This window comes from Alexandromys fortis, unplaced genomic scaffold, assembly GCF_014885135.2.
Source record: "Alexandromys fortis isolate MF-2015 unplaced genomic scaffold, M_Fortis_MF-2015_v1.1 scaffold_4, whole genome shotgun sequence".
Taxonomy (NCBI): Eukaryota; Metazoa; Chordata; class Mammalia; order Rodentia; family Cricetidae; genus Alexandromys; species Alexandromys fortis.
Window position 1 is genome coordinate 21,638,043 of NW_026067944.1, and position 19,356 is coordinate 21,657,398.

The 19,356-nt window shown below is 40.7% G+C and overlaps 1 protein-coding gene and 1 long non-coding RNA gene across 4 annotated transcripts in view; one reads left to right on the forward strand and one right to left on the reverse strand.

Moving 5' to 3' along the window:
- Nucleotides 1–9,083, forward strand: part of LOC126505739 (uncharacterized) — a 44,778-nt gene extending 35,695 nt beyond the window's left edge. The window contains exons 10-11 of the long non-coding RNA XR_007592975.1: nucleotides 3,663–3,815; nucleotides 8,545–9,083. This is a non-coding gene — a long non-coding RNA (uncharacterized lncRNA). The remainder of the gene's footprint in view (nucleotides 1–3,662; nucleotides 3,816–8,544) is intronic.
- Nucleotides 1–19,356, reverse strand: part of Dcbld2 (discoidin, CUB and LCCL domain containing 2) — a 66,053-nt gene that overhangs the window by 41,710 nt on the left and 4,987 nt on the right. For all 3 annotated transcript variants that reach the window (XM_050148965.1, XM_050148964.1, XM_050148966.1), the window contains one exon: nucleotides 9,848–10,075. In XM_050148965.1, the coding sequence (XP_050004922.1) occupies nucleotides 9,848–10,075 (228 nt within the window). The remainder of the gene's footprint in view (nucleotides 1–9,847; nucleotides 10,076–19,356) is intronic.

The following is a 19,356-nucleotide window of genomic DNA, read 5'->3' on the forward strand; positions in this document are numbered from 1 at the left end:
GGGGAGAGAAAGAGAGGAGAGCAGAGAAAAATAATAAATAAATAAATAAGTAAGTAAATGAATGGGCCCAGAATGAGGGGCCCAAACACCAATGAAAACAGATGGCCCAAATGATCCAGCATTTCAAAATGTCCCCTGTTACTGTCTACTTAAAACTTTGCATCTAAAATAACTTCAAGCCTGCTGGCTGAGATGGTCCAACCTCACAGACTACTCCAGCCTGAACTTCATTATTATCCCAATTTTCTCAAGGTTCCTGCAAAGATAACAGTGCCCAAAGACAAGAGGAAGGAGTCTAGAAAACAATGCCCATATTCACAAAAGATGGGTTATGAGTGTTTATTATCATTATTAAGGGGGGTTGGTTACAAAGTTTTATTGGTCTTAGTAAAGACCAAGCTAAACAAAAGAGTTAAATTCAAAGATCTTTTTCTAAAGGAATAAAGGGGGGGGGATATGATATAGGAATGTGTGAAAAAAGGGTAGATTATTGAATCTATTTCAGTTCTAAAACATCTATTAATCTCAAAATATTTTACATTAGTGTGGACTTTGGTTTATTAATACAAATTTAAAGTTATTTTTCTATACTATATGTATGTTTCTACTCTTGTTAGGAGTTGCTTATGCAACTCACTTAAAAATGTAATGTATTAAAAAGAAATACAGGTTAGCGGTTAGCCATATATAATAAGCAGTAATGTTAGGCACGTTTCCAAGGTTAAACAGATATATTTAGATAGATGATCTTCAAACACTTAAAGGCCTACAGAATATGGCATGTAAACTGTTTTAATAATGGAAGACTTTCTTGACAGTGAGATATGTCTGCTCCTGGCAGCATGAATTTATTTCGGAGAAGATAATAGATATCAAAGAAACTTCATATGGAGTTTGCCTTTCTTATGGCAAAAGCTAGGCATTAGGGCAAAAAAAAAAAAAAAAAAAAAAAACCCTGCCTTTACCTCAATTGCTGACAGTATACTGTCCAAACTGGATCAGCATGACCCAAAAAAAAGCAACTGCCAGACTTTGCCAAGACGATATATCAGTCCTTCAAAATTCCCTGCTTCTTAGCAAGAACCTGGAAACAACTTAAATGCCCCTCAACTGAAGATGGATAAGAAAAATGTGGTATATTTACATGTAGTACTACATGGCCGAAAAAAATAACGACATCTTGAAATTTGCAGGCAAATGGATAAATCTAGAAAACATCATATTGAGTGAGGTAACCCAGACCCAGAAATGCAAATATCATAAGTACTCACTCTTAAGAGGCTTTTAGACATAAAGCAAAAAAATACCAGCCTACAAATCACAATTCCAGAGAACCTAGACAACAAAGAGGGCCCTAAGAGAGAAGTACATAGATCTAATCTTCATGGAAAGTAGAAAAAGACAAGATCTCCTAAGTAAATTGGGAGCATGGGAACCAAAGGAGAGGGTAGAAGGGAAGGAGAGGAAAGAAGGGGAGTAGGGAAAAATATATAGCTCAATAAAAACATTAAAAATTTCTTGCTTCTCAGAAATGTCTGTCAGATATACCAGGCCTGTAGGGCAAAGCCAGATTCCCCAGCATTATGGAAGAACCTAGGATGACTGTCCAGGGAGCCAGACATCCCTGTTGTTAGTTAATATTTTACTCTACTGGGGTCTTTGATAGAGTTAAAGATTAAATAATTAGACACATAACTTTCCTTAGTTATGATAAAAAGGTAAATTAGTTATGAAACTCTAGACTCACAAAGATAAGATTGATAATAGAATATTTTTTCAGATTTTGCCATATACAAATGGACTGGATATTGTAACCATATTTCTTACTTATTAACTGTTTTTGTTGTATATAATTTTACTATGTTAAAGTTAAAACATTTTTGAATTAGACAAAAAGGGGGAAATACAGACTATTCCTTTACAGTGTGTGACTACATGTCACTGTCATTGGTTTAATGAAGAAGCTGACCAGCCAATAGCTGGATAGGATAAGGTTAGGGAGGAGAACCAGACAAAGGACACCGGGAAGTCGGGCAGAGTCAGAGGGTCATGGGTCAGATGCAGATGAATCAGGATGTGTAAAAAATGAGTCTCCATGTCAGTTATTTGGGAACTGGAGGATGGGTTTGCCTATAGATCTCTCTCATACTGTGTCTGAAAAGCTGAATTTTAAAAAGAGATAATGCCTTAGCTAGAGCAACTTGAATGAAGACCCACCTTCAGAGGAGGGTGTCATAAGTAAGATCTTTTCTTTTTTGAAATAGAAGCCAGGAGGTGGTGGTGCACACCTTCAATCCCAGCACTCAAGAGGCAGAGACAGGTGGATTTCTGTGATATTGAAGCGAGCCTGGTCTACAGAGGGAGATTCAGGATAGCCAAGACTATACAGAGAGCACACAGAAAACCCTGTCTCAAGACATCAAAAGACTATGAGGTACACAGCATTTAAAATGAGATGTAAAAACCAGACAGTGAGTATATTCCAAAGGATGGAACAAAATCACTAAGAATGTATTTGCCTTTCTTTACAAAGACAGTCATGACTGTTTTAAAAGCATCAATCTTTTACATCAGGAAGTAACTATGTTTTGATATTAGACAAGTTAGTTCAGTTAGTTCACTATACTTCCTTAATGAATAGATCTGATATTTGCACATTTAAAATGAGTAAAATATACATGTGAAAATGTACCCTGACATCTAACTCCTATCTCAAACATCATACAAAGAAATCAACTCTGGAAAAAGTCAGGAACTATCTGTAGATGTAAACCTTAAAAAGGTTCCTGTAGACGAAACCTTAAAAACTCCTCATAACCAAGAAATGGGCTAAAACATATTAAATACAATACAACTGGGCTAAAACATATTAAATACAATACAACAGTGCTAGTCATAAAAGGAAAAAATTTAATCAAAGTGCATTACATTAAATGAAATTAACAATCAAAATGCATTACATTAAATGAAATTGCTTTAATGTCCATTTATCAAAGTATACCAATAAGGGAATGAAATGACAGGCCAAGAAAGGGAGTAGATATCTCCAATGTACACGGATAAAAGGAACTCATAACGGGACTACATTTACAGAGCTCCTACAAATGAATGAGATCACAAACAAAACCCAGCATGTCTGCAGCCCTAGCTACCCGAGCAACCTCAGCAATATTGTGAGGTACTAGGAAAAAAAAAAAGAGAGAGAGAGAGAGAGAGAGAGAGAGAGAGAGAGAGAGAGAGAGAGAGAGAGAGAGAGAGAGGGGATTAACCAATGCAAAAAGTACAGGACAATTGCTATTCTTTACCAAAGAAAGCATTAACCTGGTTAACAAACATGAACAGTGCATACCATGAGCCATCATGGAGACACAAAGCAAACTGTAATGCACACTGTCTAGACAGCAACACCAATCAAATTAGATTGGTACAAACTGGTACAACCACCGAACACTCTGGTGATGTCTACGAGTCTAAACATCAGCAACAGGTGACCCCTAAACTCTTCTCGGCAGAGAAGTGTGTGCTGAGTTCAGAGTGGATGTCCTTTAGTTACCTGAACCTGCTCACACCACAGACATAACTCAGGATTCCCGCTTCCAAGCTTTCTACATAGGGAATGATGCTAACACTGTAATATTATACTAACACGTCTGTCTCTGCAGGTCCTTAGTGCTGACTCCTCAAGAGCACCATCCCATCAAGCTACATCAAGTCCAGCATCCTCTGCATAAAACAGAACCATCTTCACCAAACCCAAACTTTTAAACTTCTCCACTTAACCAAAGCACAGGGAGCTGGTTTTAAAGTCTTTGGTTGTAAGTATAATTGCCTCCTGAAATATTTTTTTTCTTGGAATTGCAGTTTACTGTGGTACGCCGGTGCACTAACAGGCAGACCAAAGCATCCTGATACAAAGGTTACAGCATCCAGAGGGATCAAAGCATTCACTAAGTGAAACTGATTTGCCCATCAGCTCTGTAGAGTAGACTCTGCCCTTCCCTTGGGAAGCTTCCACTAACAGTGATTTAAGAGGTATTTGCTAAGCCTGGCAAGATGGCCCAGAAGGTAAAGGCACTTGTCAAGTCTGACGATCTGGTTAGGTCCTATAGATTCACATGGTTGAAAAAGAAAACAAATTCATACAAGTCTTCCTCTGATCTCTGTTTGCATGCACACACACACACACACACACACACACACACACACACACACACATATGCAAGTACATAGAAGCATATGTACTCACACAAATATATGTAATTTTGTCAAAAAATTATTTTCTAAAACCCAATTTAGCAGCATTCAGAAGTGTTGGTGGGGTTTCTGTCCTGCTTGGTTCCCACAAACATTAAATCCCAAAGAAATCACACAGAGGTCTATGTTAACTATAAACTGATTGGCCTATTAGCTCAGGCTTCTTATTAACTCCTATAGCTTATATTAGCCCATTATTTTTGTCTATATTAGCCACATGACTCAGTACCTTTTTCAGCAAGGCAGTCACATCTTGCTTCTTCTGTGGCGGGGGCCAGGACTGCAGAGGAATGGGCTTCCCTCTTCCCAGAATTCTCCTGTTCTCATTGACCCACCTCTACTTCCTGTCATGTTGTCCTGCCTATACTTCTTGCCTGGCTACTGGCCAATCAGCATTTATTTAAAATATAATTGACAGAATACAGACCATTCACAGGAGACTGAAGCAGAAAATCATTCCAGGCTAGAGGCTAACCTGGGCTACATTGAGACCCTGCCTCTAAGGATCAAACATTCCAGGCTAGAGGCTAACCTGGGCTACATTGAGACCCTGCCTCTAAGGATCAAACAAGAAAAAGCCATCTTCTGGAAAATCAACAAACTTATGGCTAAAAGTGAACTTGACATTTTGTTTGAATTTCGTGATAAAATCTTCCAAAAAGGTGTTGCTTGAAGGTTCTGGCTCTTCTAAAGCTCACAGCTTCTGTAAGGATAGTGAGCAGTCCCCATGACAACCAAGTTAGTCTAAAAAACAGAGGGTCGTCATGTGTAAAACCAGTCCTGTTGCCAGGCAACAGGGAAGCATTCATAGCACACTGAGAAAGCTTTCTCAAAGCTTTTCTAGAAAAATAAACTTTTATGGGAGATACCAAAACTTCTTTCTTTCAAACATGGGGAAAACAGCACTTCCTCAGGTGAAGACTCCAGACAAATAAATTTAAGTAGTCTTCTCCTGTGGGTAGGGCCACCATATGGACCACACTCCAGGTTCGTACTTAAAACATGATGAGACTTTTGCCTTTGTAATTCTACTGTACAGTTCTTGAGTATGAACTTTGTGGAGGACAAAGTCATTTGAAAGTGTCAAAAAGCTAAACTCTCCCAACAAAGCTTTAGCAATTCTGAATTTTCTGGTTTGAGCACTGAACAATAGCACAAGGAGACCTAGAGAGAAGTTATAATACACACAGAAAAGGAGGGAATGAACCAGATAATAAATAATGGGTAAAGATTAAAAATCAGCAAGAACTCAACATTTTAAATAAATACAGTCAGAGAAAACAAAACAAAACAAAAAAAAACCCAAAAAAACAGATGCAATGTGTACATAGCGGTATTTATGCCTACCCACACATCAATTATGAAGTCTGTGTTTAGAGGGTATGGTAGCCCACTGTTCCAAACCTAAAAAAGATACTGATTTCTAATTTTATTCTACATTAACAGAACAAAAAAACCTCTTAAGAAATAATGAATTGTAAGATATGGACAAGATAAATCTAAGATATTCTGCGCCTTACATTAAGGATTAAAATAATCAAAAAGTTTAAGTCAAGACTCAATTATCTTTTTTTTTTCTTATTCTAATACAGATTGCTTAAGCAGAGACAAAATTCAGATCTGGAAAGCCACTTAAGACTCAATCATTACACACGCCACCTGTGCCTCAGTGTTTCTATCCCGTGTGTTATTCCAAACACCTTACAGTTTGGCAACTCAGAAGTCAGGTAGAAAAGGTGAGGCTGCTAATAGCATATACAAGAACACAAGAAATAACTGCCCAGCGGCAACATAGATCAGCTGAGCACATCCTAATGAGTATGATTTAAAACATCATCCTCTAGGAACTACACTTCTATTTGTTTCCTTTAACTGATTAGTCCAGACTACTACTTCTTAGAGAAAAAAAATTAAGATTTATAAACCCAAGGCTAATTTTTAGTATCAAGATGAATGCTAGTTACAGGGAAATGTAGTGTATTTGGGCCTGCCTCTGTTCTGAAAGGGCAGTGAGACAAGACTAGAAAGGATATCAGAACCTCAGTTGCTGGAGCCTTCTATTTCTTTCCTCTGTAATCCTCTGCAGAGATACATTGGCCAGAATGTTAACTGCCTATTTTAAAAGGATCATCGCTTCTTTGTGAAGGGTCAGAAAACACATCTCTACCACTAACCATAGACCATGTGGCAATGGAGGACCAGCGCATGTCACTGCTATGAGCGAACAGGGCCCTCAAACTGAGGTTCTGCAGGAGCCATAGTTACTCGGCCCTCTGACCTTCCTACAACTTAATACCTTATGCAAAGGGTGGAGGTGGGGAAAAAAAAGCAAAAAGAATGGAAAATACAAGACAGCTGAGACCATTAAACACCTATCACATGCCAGCAGGATCAAATATGACTTTACTCCGTGCCTTTAAAGGTACAGAAGATGACTGAAATCTAGGCAGGTTCACAGTTGGTGAAGACTCGGAACAGGGAGCTCCTGGAGTGCTGGCTAGACAGAGCAATGGCAAACCCATGTCCCCAGTGTCTCCCATGCCACTGTTCCTCTTTAGTTACAAGGCCAAAAATCATTTTCCAAATACACTCTGTCTTATTAAAAAAAAGTTACCATGAAAAGCTCCAAAAGACACACAAATATTAGAATGTTAGCTCCTAAGCGACCCCTTTGTTTGGCTCATACCTACCCTGCCACCTTTACTCAAAGTCTTTGAAGTCGTTTCCCCATTTAAAACAATCATTCTTTATTATCAGTGAATGGTCAGTGCCTCACAAGTTTCTCTACTAAGCTTTAAACTACCTTTTAGATACCACACACTTAGGATCCAGGACTCAGATGATTCAGGCTGAAAGCCTCTTTCCGCTGATGCGCTCAGAAAACATTACGCAAGCTGTCCAGGGAGGGAAGCAATGAAGTGGTCCCACCCAGCTGCAACATCTATGAAGCAGGGCAATTACAGCATGGTTAGATATACATAAAGGTGCAAAAAGTAGCACTCACACGTCTGTGACAACCAACAGCTGTCCACCTGAAAGTACAGCCCACTCAACAGGAGGGAAATCATAGCAGGTGCTGGAGGGCTAACCAGCTTCATGGGACTAGTGAGATCATGGATCTTAGACAAGAATGCACCACTGCTTTGCCAAAGCAGCATAATCACTAACTCCATCCCAAATCGTATCCTTATACCCACGGATAAGTGTGGCTAACTCTCATCAAATAAGCCTCTTTTTATGGAAAATTGGTATCATCACAAAAACCCATAACTGAGCCGGGCAGTGGTCGTGCACACCTTTAATCTCAGCACTCAGGGAGGAAGAGGCAGGAAGATCTCTGTGAGTTCGAGGCCAGTCTGGTCTACAGAGTGAGTTCCAGGACAGCCAGAGACACACAGAGAAACCCTGTCTCAAAACAAAACAAAACAACCCCCCCAAAAAACCCCCCAAAAACCCACAACTGGACAACATGTGGACATTAAGGGATCATGGGGAGTCCAGTCCTAATGGCTCCATCTACATGGCAGCTCCTGAATCTATGGCTCAGGGAACACTGTGGAAGAAGGAGCAGGAAGATCCTAGGAGTCAGAGTACCAGGAAGAATGTGGTGAAATAGTCTCTCCTAGAAATGGCAATGGCAGTATCAGTGGATATGTTAATGTAGAGGGGGAGAGATTTTGTAGGGGTCTCACCCCAAACAAAGAATTATAGGCTGCTACTGACTGCTGGAAGAAGGAAAATTAACTCTCCCAGGGATGAGCCTCCTCATTGGTTATCCAACACAGTGTCAGCTCTGAAACCATATATGTGCAAATAAAAAACCTTAAACTCAACAGATTTTACACACACACACACACACACACACACTTAAATAAAAAGAGACTATCTCCTAGAGTGGGGTATATGAGAGGGGCTGAAGAGAGGAAAGAGAGAGAAGTGATGAGATTTTATTTCAATTAACATACTAAAAACAAAAAATTTGAAAAGTAAACAAAATTTAACTGGAAAAACGTCTTTTTAAAATTAGTTATCTTCAATCAGAATAACCAGGACCCAAACATTACTTTCAGCCTCCTTTCTTCCCATCCCTTCTTCCTCCTCTTCTTTTTTACTTTTTAAAATGATATTATATGTGGACCAAATAGGGCCATTTGTTTCTACAGAAGCTCCCCTACTTTTACTTAGTCCTTAGTGAGCATGTATAATGTATTTTTCCATCTCTTCCATTTCCTATAAAGTGGTAGACAAGCTGGTGCTCCCAGAGCACTAGCGCCTGCTCCTCTTCCCCAGAGGCACGATCCACGTGTGTTCCACCAGTACTGCTGCTCCCCGTTCGCAGGTGGCCCAGGTTCTGCAGCTTTACCCAGCACCGTATGTTGATGAATATGCAGGAGCTGCTCCAGCCACCAGGTTAATCAAGAATTTTTAGAGGTAACACAGGTTACCAACCAGTACCCAGGAGGTGGGATGGGATGAAGATGTGGCTGGGGATGGAGAAGTCAGGGGATAACCACAAGCTGGATAGTCAAAGAGCAATTAAAAAATTCCAACTATAATTCTGAAAACTATTGTGTGTACTGATTCCAAATAAACTCAGAGTGCGAGAGAGCTCCTTATTTCATGTCAGCTCACTAAACCTTTACAAAGTCTTCAGCTTTCTTCAGAGAATGGTACCCATCTCTAAGCCAAACTTCTAAATCTTGGCGGCGAAGTCGATTCTCCTGGAAAGCTTTTATAACTCCGAGGCTTCCGTCTCACACAATCAACTTCAATCTGTTGGTCTCGGATGGAAAGCATGCCTACGGTCTGTTTTTAGGTATCCCAGGTGACTCTGTTACACATCTCTAGCTGAGAGCCACTGCTCTGCAGACTGGAAATCATCTGACAGACAGTCACCATCCCACACTCTGCACCACATACCATTCTAGGCACTTTATATATACACTTGCATACATGAGAAGGCAGGGCTGGTGCTCTCAACAGATCACAGCAAACTAATGGCAAACACGCTTTAATCCAAAGTGGTTTGGATTCTAAACCCACAAACTGCATGCTACAATTCCTTCTGAGTATGCATGAATTATATTTCTATCAAAAGAAAACATAAAAATAAGAGAATTAACTCCTACCTTTTTAGAAGCAGCACAGTGACACCCTGAATCAAAGTAACCAAGCACATTTTGCACAAGGGTAACCATACACATCTTGCAATAAGATAGTATATACATACTTGCACTAAGGTAATCAAGTGCATTTTGCATGGGGTAACCAAGTACATCTTACATGAAGGCAACCATATGTATCTTGCAAGAAGGTAACATGTGCATCTTAAAGAAGGTAGTATATGCATCTTACAGGAAGGTTGCCATATGCATATTGCAAGAAAGTAACCATGTCCACCTTGTACTAAAGGGCACATGGTAATAAGCAGGTGAGAAGATCCTCTTTCTGTAAGAAGATTCGATTTGAGATTTTTAAGTTTTCTATGATTTCTCACATCATTTTATGCACCAGCTATTCAATATTAAATATCAAAAATCATTTCTGTTTTAAAGCCTAAGGGAACGATATATAACACGCATTAATGTCCTACCTATTTCCGTTCTGCTGACTCCAATTCCATTAAAGATTTTCAGGTAATTAAGGTGACAAGAATCAGAATCTTCAATGTCAAAGTCACCAAACTTGATGCGAATTCTCTCTCCCATCTTTACTCGGATCTCCCACTCACACACGGTGCTGTTAGGGTAGCTGTACGGGTAGTTGATGGATGAAAGTGTCCCACTCTCAGGGCCTAGTACGGTGTGTCCACACCCATCACCTTGAAAAAAAAAAACAAATAAATTATTCTCCCATCTTAAGCTTACATGTAATCAGGACTTTTACAGACTAAACAGCAATGTATGACATCATATGTTTTTTTTCTCTTTCATACGGTTTCAGTTAATAGGTTTTTTTAATGTTTCATCTATTTATTTATTTATTTATTTAAGACATCATATGTTTTAGAGAGCCAGCACTTCCTTTACAACACACACAGCAGGTGACATACATGGTTCTGAGCACATCTACTCCCTGCAAGGAACCAGAGAAGCCAGGCTAGGCCAAAACCAACAACGCAACAAAATTAAAATTAACATGATTTATAAGTTCAAAGATTTTCTTTCCATTGGGACATACAATTATGTAATAGTTAAATATGTACCATAATAAATGAGAATATCAGCATGTATTCCTGGTAAATATTCAGTCAATGTAAATGTAAAAATGTGGTCAGCTTCCCCGACTTACAAACATAAGATGCTCACAGAGGTGAGCTGCAGTAGCATTTTTAGAAAACATCAATGCATACGAAGATGTTCCAGGCACCAAAGCAAGATTTGCTGGCATTTAATTCTACATTCCATTGAGACCAGACTGTGTAACTTCTCCCAAATCTTATCTCTCTCAGAATACAAAGGAAAAAAACAAAATGTTAATGACTCACTGAAGACTAGCAAAGAAATGACCTTAATATCTTAGCAAAAAAATTACTTTGTTTCAGAAGTTTCTTCAGCAACTGAGCATTAAAATTTTAGCACCAGTATATTGTCTGGAAACATGAAATATTTGCATCTTAACTTTCTCACAGTCGATTTGCAAATAAGTGTCCAGGTCATTGCCTAATTGTACACCTAAAGAATTGAGCTGTTGCTCCAAGGTAATATTCAGCATTCGGTAGCTATGGGATTCAGTGAGCCTCTCTGTAACAGGCTGATGAGTGTATCCTTTTAATAAAGGGGTTTCCTCCTTCAAAAGAGCTATTGGTTGTCACGTTTTGGAATAGGATAGATCTTATGGAAGAAAACATTAAAATTAATACTTCTGAATTTTAACTTAATCATGATCACAGAGGCTGTAATACAACTTCCATCATGTTGATTTATTATCTGACAATGTACTATTGATATCATTCACTAGAACAGATTAAAAATTCTAAAAGCCTAGTAGTCTTGTAGCAAGTAGTGGGTGTCTCATAAGAATGTATTAACTGGACACAACAGAGAAACTTCAGTTTACCAAAAAGCAATTTAACTTCCACAAAGGAACAACTTCCTGCCTGAACCCCTTTAACAACACTTGAAACAACACGTGTCTTCTGCTGGCAAAGTTTTATTATCCAATCCACATTAGTACAGCACATTTGAGTTCCTGAACAAACACTTCTCAAATAAAGTTTAGTCAACAGTGAACTATATGCTTGACCCCCACTTTCTTTCATGTACAAGAACTAGGCATAGTGGATTAATAATATAAAAGACATAAGACGAGAATGAAACAATGTGGGGGGTGAAATGCACCCTCTGATTTTTCTCCAATAAAATAGGCTTTTACACAAACAGAAAAAAAAAAAAGAAAAAAACTAAAATTTCCTCCTGCAGCTACCATAAAATCCCATGAATCTCCTCTGGATGTAAGATAAAGCAAAATCACAAGGCTATACGAGCCTTCACAGTGAAATAAGCACCGAAGTCAAGCAACTTTGGCTGATCACTAACATTTCCCCTTAGAAAGGCAAAAACAAGTACTCTAAAATAATTTTAATGTTTGAAACTAGCCTGTGATTCCTGGAAGTGTTTCAATATTTAAAAAACAATCCCTTGATAATTAAAAGCTTCAACATGCTGCTATTTTCGATATGCAAAAGTGAAAGCAGCGATTGGAAGTGCGGATGGAATACCGAAAGCCAGCTCCTGACAACTCCACACGACTGTGACGCAGCAGCGCAGTTCATGCGTTCCCTGCAGACTGCCATTCACTGAAGGTTGTTACTTTAAAATGAATGCGAAAAAGTACAAGCAGAGTGTTCAGAGTAATTTTTAGATGTCTTCATGTGCCTTTTAAATTTTCAGTAAAATATACAAATTGCTTCTTGTCCTTTTCACCATTAAAAAATGGTTTAACAAAACAAGCAGTAATTGGTGAAAATAGGGCTTTTGCATGCAGTGTGATCACGAAAACAATTAAAACGAAGCTGTCTTTCTTCAGGCTCTTGTGTCGGAGGAGGGAGGGCACAGCTTATGAGTCTACAGCAGTGTGCCAAGAATGCTCTAAAGTATGTGCTGGAGCTCAGCACTCCCTCCTCTCCAGATGATGTGCACCAGAAACCCGAGTTAAAAGGATGTCTCCAGCCTGCTGCCGTGAGCGTTCCCGAGTGTTTTACATTTCAAAAACTCTGATAAATTTAACCCAACTAGCTAGAATTTGCCACCATCTATGTGTTTAGAACAGCCCAGCTGGAAGGGGTGGGTATGCAGAACACATATTTACTATGCCAGTGGCTGCATGTTTGCCTGTTGCTTTAAATGAAGAAACACACTTACATTGCAACTCCCGGACATCTCGCATGCAGATTCCTGACCTGCTAAACTAGCTTTGACCTAGAAAGCAGTAGTTCTCAACCAGGGGGTTGCGACTTCTTTGGGGTCAAACAATCCTGTCACCTGGGTCTAAGGCCTTCAGAAACATCAGATATTTACTTGACAATTCATAACAGTAGCAAAATTACAGTTACAAAGTGGCAATGAAAATAATTTTATGGCTGGAGGTGGGTTCAGCACAACATGAGGAACTGCATTAGGGGGGGTTGAGAACCACTGGACTAAAGAATCCATGCCCACGGTATGGAACACACTTCTCACCACTGAAAGGTCCCCACGTTAAATTCAAGTCAAGGGAAAACCATGTCCTTGCTTTCACTTCAAAAGTGGCAATCAATTTCCAGGTTATTTTTAGGCTTCTTAAAACTTAAATCAATTTATGAAAACATCCAAAATATGTAAAAATATTTAAAAGTAAAGCCAAACCTAGAAAATTATTAAGAGGCCATCTAACTTACTTCCAGAGGAGGTTCCCCAACCCCTCTTCCTCTTACAGAACACTGCAGGTTTTCAGTTGTCTCTAAGGAGGAAGAGGACTTTCACTGCTTTACTTCTCAGCTGGGTTCATCTGGCCAAAGGGCAATGCTGCTTGGCTCACTCTGGGTGCAGTTAAAGGGTGGAGATTCATATCTCCCACTTCCTAGTGTCTGAAGTGAGTGAATCCTTCAGTTTTAAGTTATAGTGAAAAAGTCTTTTAACTAATCTTCAATGAATGTTCACTGGAGACTCCGAGCTTCCAGTCTCAGAAGAGGACGAGGAGGATGCTACAAAAGAGTCAGGGTAGCTGTCCCTAGATTTTCTGACTAGCCACGTATACTGAAAAAACTAATGCTCTGTGCCCAGGACATGCCCATGTCTGACAGAGTTAACAAAGTACAACTACTACAGAAGAACAAAACCAAACACCACACCAGGTCCTCCCATCTGTAGTCTACACACTACAGCATTGGGAACTCTGCAACCGCCATCACCACCACCACCTTCTCCTTCCAAGATGAATGGTCTCCACTAGACTACGACTGGCCAGAAAAGGTGGAAGTCTGTTACTGATGTGGGAGTGATTTCTTACTAATAAAGAAACTGCCTCGGCCCTCATAGGACAGAAAATTAGGTAGGCGGAGTAGACAGGAGAGAATGCTGGGAAAAAGAAGCTGAGTCAGAGAGAGTCGCCATGATTCTCCCACGCCAGACAGATGCAGGTTAAGATCCTCCCTGGTAAGCCAGCTAGTGGGCTACACAGAATATTAGAAATGGGTTAGAACAATATGTAAGAGCTAGCCAACAAGAAGCTGGAACTAGCCGGGCCAGGCAGTGTTTGAAAGAATACAGTTTCCGTGTAATTATTTCGGGGCATAAGCTAGCCATGCGGGCGGCCGGGTGCCGGGGACGCCGCTGCCGCTCCTATCTCAACATGTTACTGTGTACTTTCCATTTTAAGTTTATTTCAGTGGAGAAAGAACATTGGAATTTGATCTGACTGCTTCATCACTGGGCTGCAGACAGATGTACCCAGGGATTACTTAGAGACCGTGTGCTCACTTCCTCTGAGGAGTGCAAGGCCAGATGTGTTAAGGCAGATAGAAGATTTTGATACTCTTCCAGGAAAACAATGGAAAGACTTTCCTTCATTTTATTTTTTACGAGTTTTCCCACAGAAGACAATGAACATAATCAAATGACTATGCAATAATGCAATTAGGAATACAGCTTTATTTCAGGCTGTTTTAATCAAATTCCAAACCAAGTGTGTTTTTAGACAAGTGTGTGTCCGGATGCTGATTAGGCTGGTCCTCTGGCCCCCTTGTATTTTAATGGTATGGTTACTAGGAAATAATACCATTGCTAAGTTTTAATATTAGGAGCCCTGTGGCTTCTAGAAATGTATCCTTTAGCAACAACAAATGCAAATGCAGGAAACCTATAGAAATATGCACCAAATATAGAGCAATGGAACTTTCTTTACAGCTCAGTCTTTGTCAGAGTTTTCAAGGACTATGGTTTTATCAGTGAGATGGTGCGCCTAACTTTGCTTCCTCTAAGTTTTGCTTCTGACATATGTCAGCATGCATCTGTGAGATAAGACAAACATGCAGCATTTAGTGAGGAGAGGAAAGCTCATAAAGCAAAGTTACAACTGTTAACAATACATCCAGTTTCATCCGACTACAGTGGAGTTTTTACTGTTTTATTCATACCGTGAGTTTCACACCAGAAGTATTAGGTCAGCCCTAAAACTACCAGATCTCCTAAGCTGTATAACCACAAGCAGATATCACTGCCTAGTACTTTAATTTCACTTCGTGCTCTTTATCCCGGGAACATCCTGTGTTCCGAAGTCAATCCTGTCTAAAATTAATGTTGGTGTTGTAGTTTTCTTTGGATGGGTGGTCACGTGGTATATCTTCCACAGACCATAGTTAGTTGTAGACAGACTTCTTGAGCACGGGTTCTTCACAAAGGGATACAGCTGACAAATCTCAACAGACGCATCAACTTCCAGAGCTCAGAGAGAGTCCTTCTTGGTCCTGTACATTCTCTGGATCCAGGCAAATCCATGACTGGATACTAATGGCCACACCATGTATTCGCCCCTCCTGGCGTTCCCAACCTGCACGCACGCCCTCTGGCAATCACTCTTCTCTCCTGTTCGCGTTGCTTCTTCCAGAATGCCAGCAACGGGACGCTCTGCTGTGCAGTCTTCTCGGAGCAGCTTCTTTCACTCAAGAAATTAAGGTTTTTACTGCCTGATAGCTCCTTTCTCTTAATTATTTTCTTAATACTAAATATAAGGCAGACATATATGTAGAGCCAAGGGACAACTTTTAGAAACATAAATAATCCCATCATTCTTTCTTCTACTGAACTCATGTCTCCATGCGGTCTTTATTATTTGTTTTGGGGAATTTCGTGAGTACTGTATTTACATCTCCCTTCTCCGACTCCTCCTATGTCCCTCCAGGCTCTCAAATTCATAACCTCTTTAGTTATCAGTTACATACTGTGAGTGTGTGTATATCACATGTATATGCAAATAGAGCCTCCTGAGTTCATTTACTGCTGTTTATTTACTATGTGTTTTACAAAGCCACACCATGACATCTCCAAAATCCAGTCGCCTAAACTAGACTTGGACAATGATGCCACCAGTTGCCATGCCATTCCCTGAGGATGGGGATAACTCCAGGCCCTACTTCAGATGAAGAGCTGAAGGTAATTAAAGGAGAGGAGGAGTCTCCTTTAATTCGGAACATGAGCCCCGAAGAGGTTATGTAGTCTACAAGATAACTCACAGATCTGACTTAAAAAGGAATGTGAACTATGCGAATCCTCACTACCCGCAGACTTTACCCAGGACACCACTGTTAAACGTCACAATTCTACAGCAGGTTGAGATGCCCATTCTCCGGAAGTCATTTTGACCTTGAGGTTAGCTACTATAGCTAAGCTACCTTTTGCTGTCTGTAAAATGGGGACAGTAAAAGTCCAAACTTCATGTGTTGAAAAGTGGGGATTTTATGAGCACACCTGCAGCAAGGGCAGAACCTACCCTCATGCTCTTGTCACACATTTGTACTGCTGTTCTCTCAAAACTATAATACCACAAAAACCATACCCAACCTGCTTTTGTCTGTTGTGGGTTGACCTATTACATTTGGCTACAATTTAGCTAATTAACAGAAGGAAAATGGCCCCTTACGTTTGAAAATTTGTAGCAACTTCAGAGACCAGATAATCTCTGGTTTTATGAGGATAATAAATTCCTGAGAGATGCTCCTTACTAAGTATTTCTACTCTAATTGAGTAGTCCATTCACTTGGAAAGTTCCAGAATTCCCCATCTTTCTCCAAATCCTCAAAACTTGCCATCTACTTAAAAGATCAGCTTCCGCTCAGCCGTGGCACAGCATTTCACATTCAGTATCCCCAGGCCTTCAGGGGACAGCTTGTGCACACCATGGTGGGCCCTGTCCATAGGGTTTACAGCAGGCAGACACAGCAAGGACTTCAGGGAGGGCGAGTTCTACCAGGAACTCCTGCCTGTAGCAAATCTCCTTACTGTGTTTTAATGTGCTTAATTACACACATTATGGCAGCTGAACACTGCAATCTGGAGGGCTATGCACTCTACTTACATGCATGGTCACAGACAGGCATAAAACACAAAGCTCTTAACACCCCCTGCTTAACTCAGAAGCAAACCCCAGACAAGAACTTCTGAAACCCTCTATAATTCCATATAAGCTCACCTAAATGTGATTTCTACCACGCAGATCGCAAGGCAATTGTGTAGATTCAATAAGACCTTACTGAGCTGAGAGTAGCAGCATTTGCCACCATGCTTAGAAGGCTGAATGCAGAGGAGTCAGAGCTTAACGCCGGCCTTAGCTAAATGGTCTGCAGCAGACCAGCTAGGACTGTATAGCAGGAGCCTGCCTCACAAACACATGAACACAACGACTGTATATTCAAAGCTCTTTAAATTAGCACACTCAGCTGGGCGGTGTTGGTGCACGCCTTTAATCCCAGCACTTGCGAGGCAGAGGCAGGCGGATCTCTGTGAGTTCGAGGCCAGCCTCTACAAGAGCTAGGTCCAGGACAGGCTCCAAAGCTACAGAGAAACCCTGTCTAGAAAAAAACAATAAAATAAGATAAAATAAAAATAAATCAGCACACTATTAAAAATTCTACTTGTTTCCCACCCTGAGAAGATGGCCTTGTCGATCCAGTGCTGATCCTCCTGAAGACTGTCCGGAGGTTCTGAACAGTTACATGACATCATGCCTCCTGGTTGGCTGACTGGTCCATGTGGGGGTACTGACTCACCCAGTGCCTACTCACTCTTCCCTCCAATGTCTGTGTTTTGCTCAAGAAGGAAAATCCCAGAATTTCTGCAGTTTAACACTTATCTCGGGGACTTCCAGTGACCATGATCTCTTCTACACTGGGCTGGCGTAAGAGGGGAGAGCGAAGCCCAAACCCTCGTTTTGGGGGTGCAGCTCCACTCTGAAAATTAGCCCAGAATCCCCCAATAAGTTCTCTACATGCAGAAGGTTTGGATTTCAGTTTCTACGACCCGAAGAATCCTAAATAAAGCACACCTACCACCCTTGCCATGCCTCACATCCAGACAGCAGCTCCTGGGATACAACACGAACACAGGCAAGCAAGGAAGGATAAGATAAACCATAATCCAAAATGACTGTAAAGGGTGAAGTTCAAGGACAGCTGAGACATATCAAAAGTCACAGAGTTACAGCAGAGGGAGGAACAGCACTGAGTGCTGAGTGGTTTTGTGGTCGGTTATGGGCTAATCATGTGATTTTTCCTTTGATACCTGAGTCTTCAACTTGCAGAATTTGACTCCTTTCATTGAGCGGGGTGGAACTTCTATGAACTTCTATAAATGAGATAAGGACCAGGAATATGGGTGGATAAGAGGGTCTTCACATTTGAAATGGGGATACTTTGCCGAGCGGAAGAGTTGAATTAATGTCATACACGGATCCACTCACTGAAAGACCAGCGAGACAGCTTTAAATCTGTGCAGCCCATAAACGTTGATACAACAAGTGAGACATGCCTGGAATTCTTGATCTCCTTTCTCCAGTAGGAAGGAAAAAGGCTGTGGCAATTGTCGGAAACGAACTCTAAGTCAGAATCTAAAGGAGATGACGCAGGTGTTTGTTCAACTTTCTGGCAATAATTTGGGCCATCACCATTCTTAAAAGCAGCTAATCAAAGAGAAGATCTTACTAGATTAACCATGTCTATATTCAGAGCCCCAGCTTGAAAGAGAACTCCCAGAGTCAAGTCAACTATAGCAAAGAGGACCGGTGCTTCTGGGAGGGCTGGGGAAGACTGATAGACTCCTAGGCCCTGGGAAGCAGGCAGTGAAATTCAAGAGAGGGCTCCATTCCCAGGAGAATGAGATAAGTGTCCAAGCTTCTAGAATCATGGCTATGTTGTGAGGATTAGCCAAAAGCATGAATGACCAGCACCAAACAATGTGCAGGGGTAGTAGATGCACAGCAGAAAGGCGGTTATTACAAACATTCTGAGCAACAGACACCACAGCAAAAATTAGGAACAGAAAAACAACACTCTGTTGACTAGAGTACTTGAAATCCAGCATGGAAAGTCCAAAGCAGAGATAGGTAGTGATGCTTACAGAGCTCTTTCTAAGGGTGGTGCTTGGTGATTTTCAAGTAAGACTCAGGATTATCAAGAGAAGAAAGGAGCAGGAGGACATTGAATCTGAGTACAGATGACTGAATATATAGAGAGATCAGGACAGACACTAAAACAAAATGTTGTGAAACTACCCACTAGTGAACCACAAAGTAGCCCCATCTTATACCCCAACTATAAGGTGTTGACAGGTGCTTGTATGGTGTTAGGACAAAGATGAAGGGAAGGACCAGTGGTTAAAAAATATGTGTGTGACACCTATAGAAGTTTGTACAGTATCCTGTAAGTAATACAGCGGCCAAAGACAGATGCTAGGCAAGTCGCTGTGGAGAGCAATATTTTTACTCTGTGGGATCACAGATGACTGGCAGTAACCAGTCAACAGATATCTGTCAAGTGGCTAAGCAGAAACAAAGGGCACAGGAGTCAAGGAGAAATGATGCCAGGGACCAGCAGCTGAGGCTGGCTGCTCGTTGTAACAGAGTAGCTTCTGA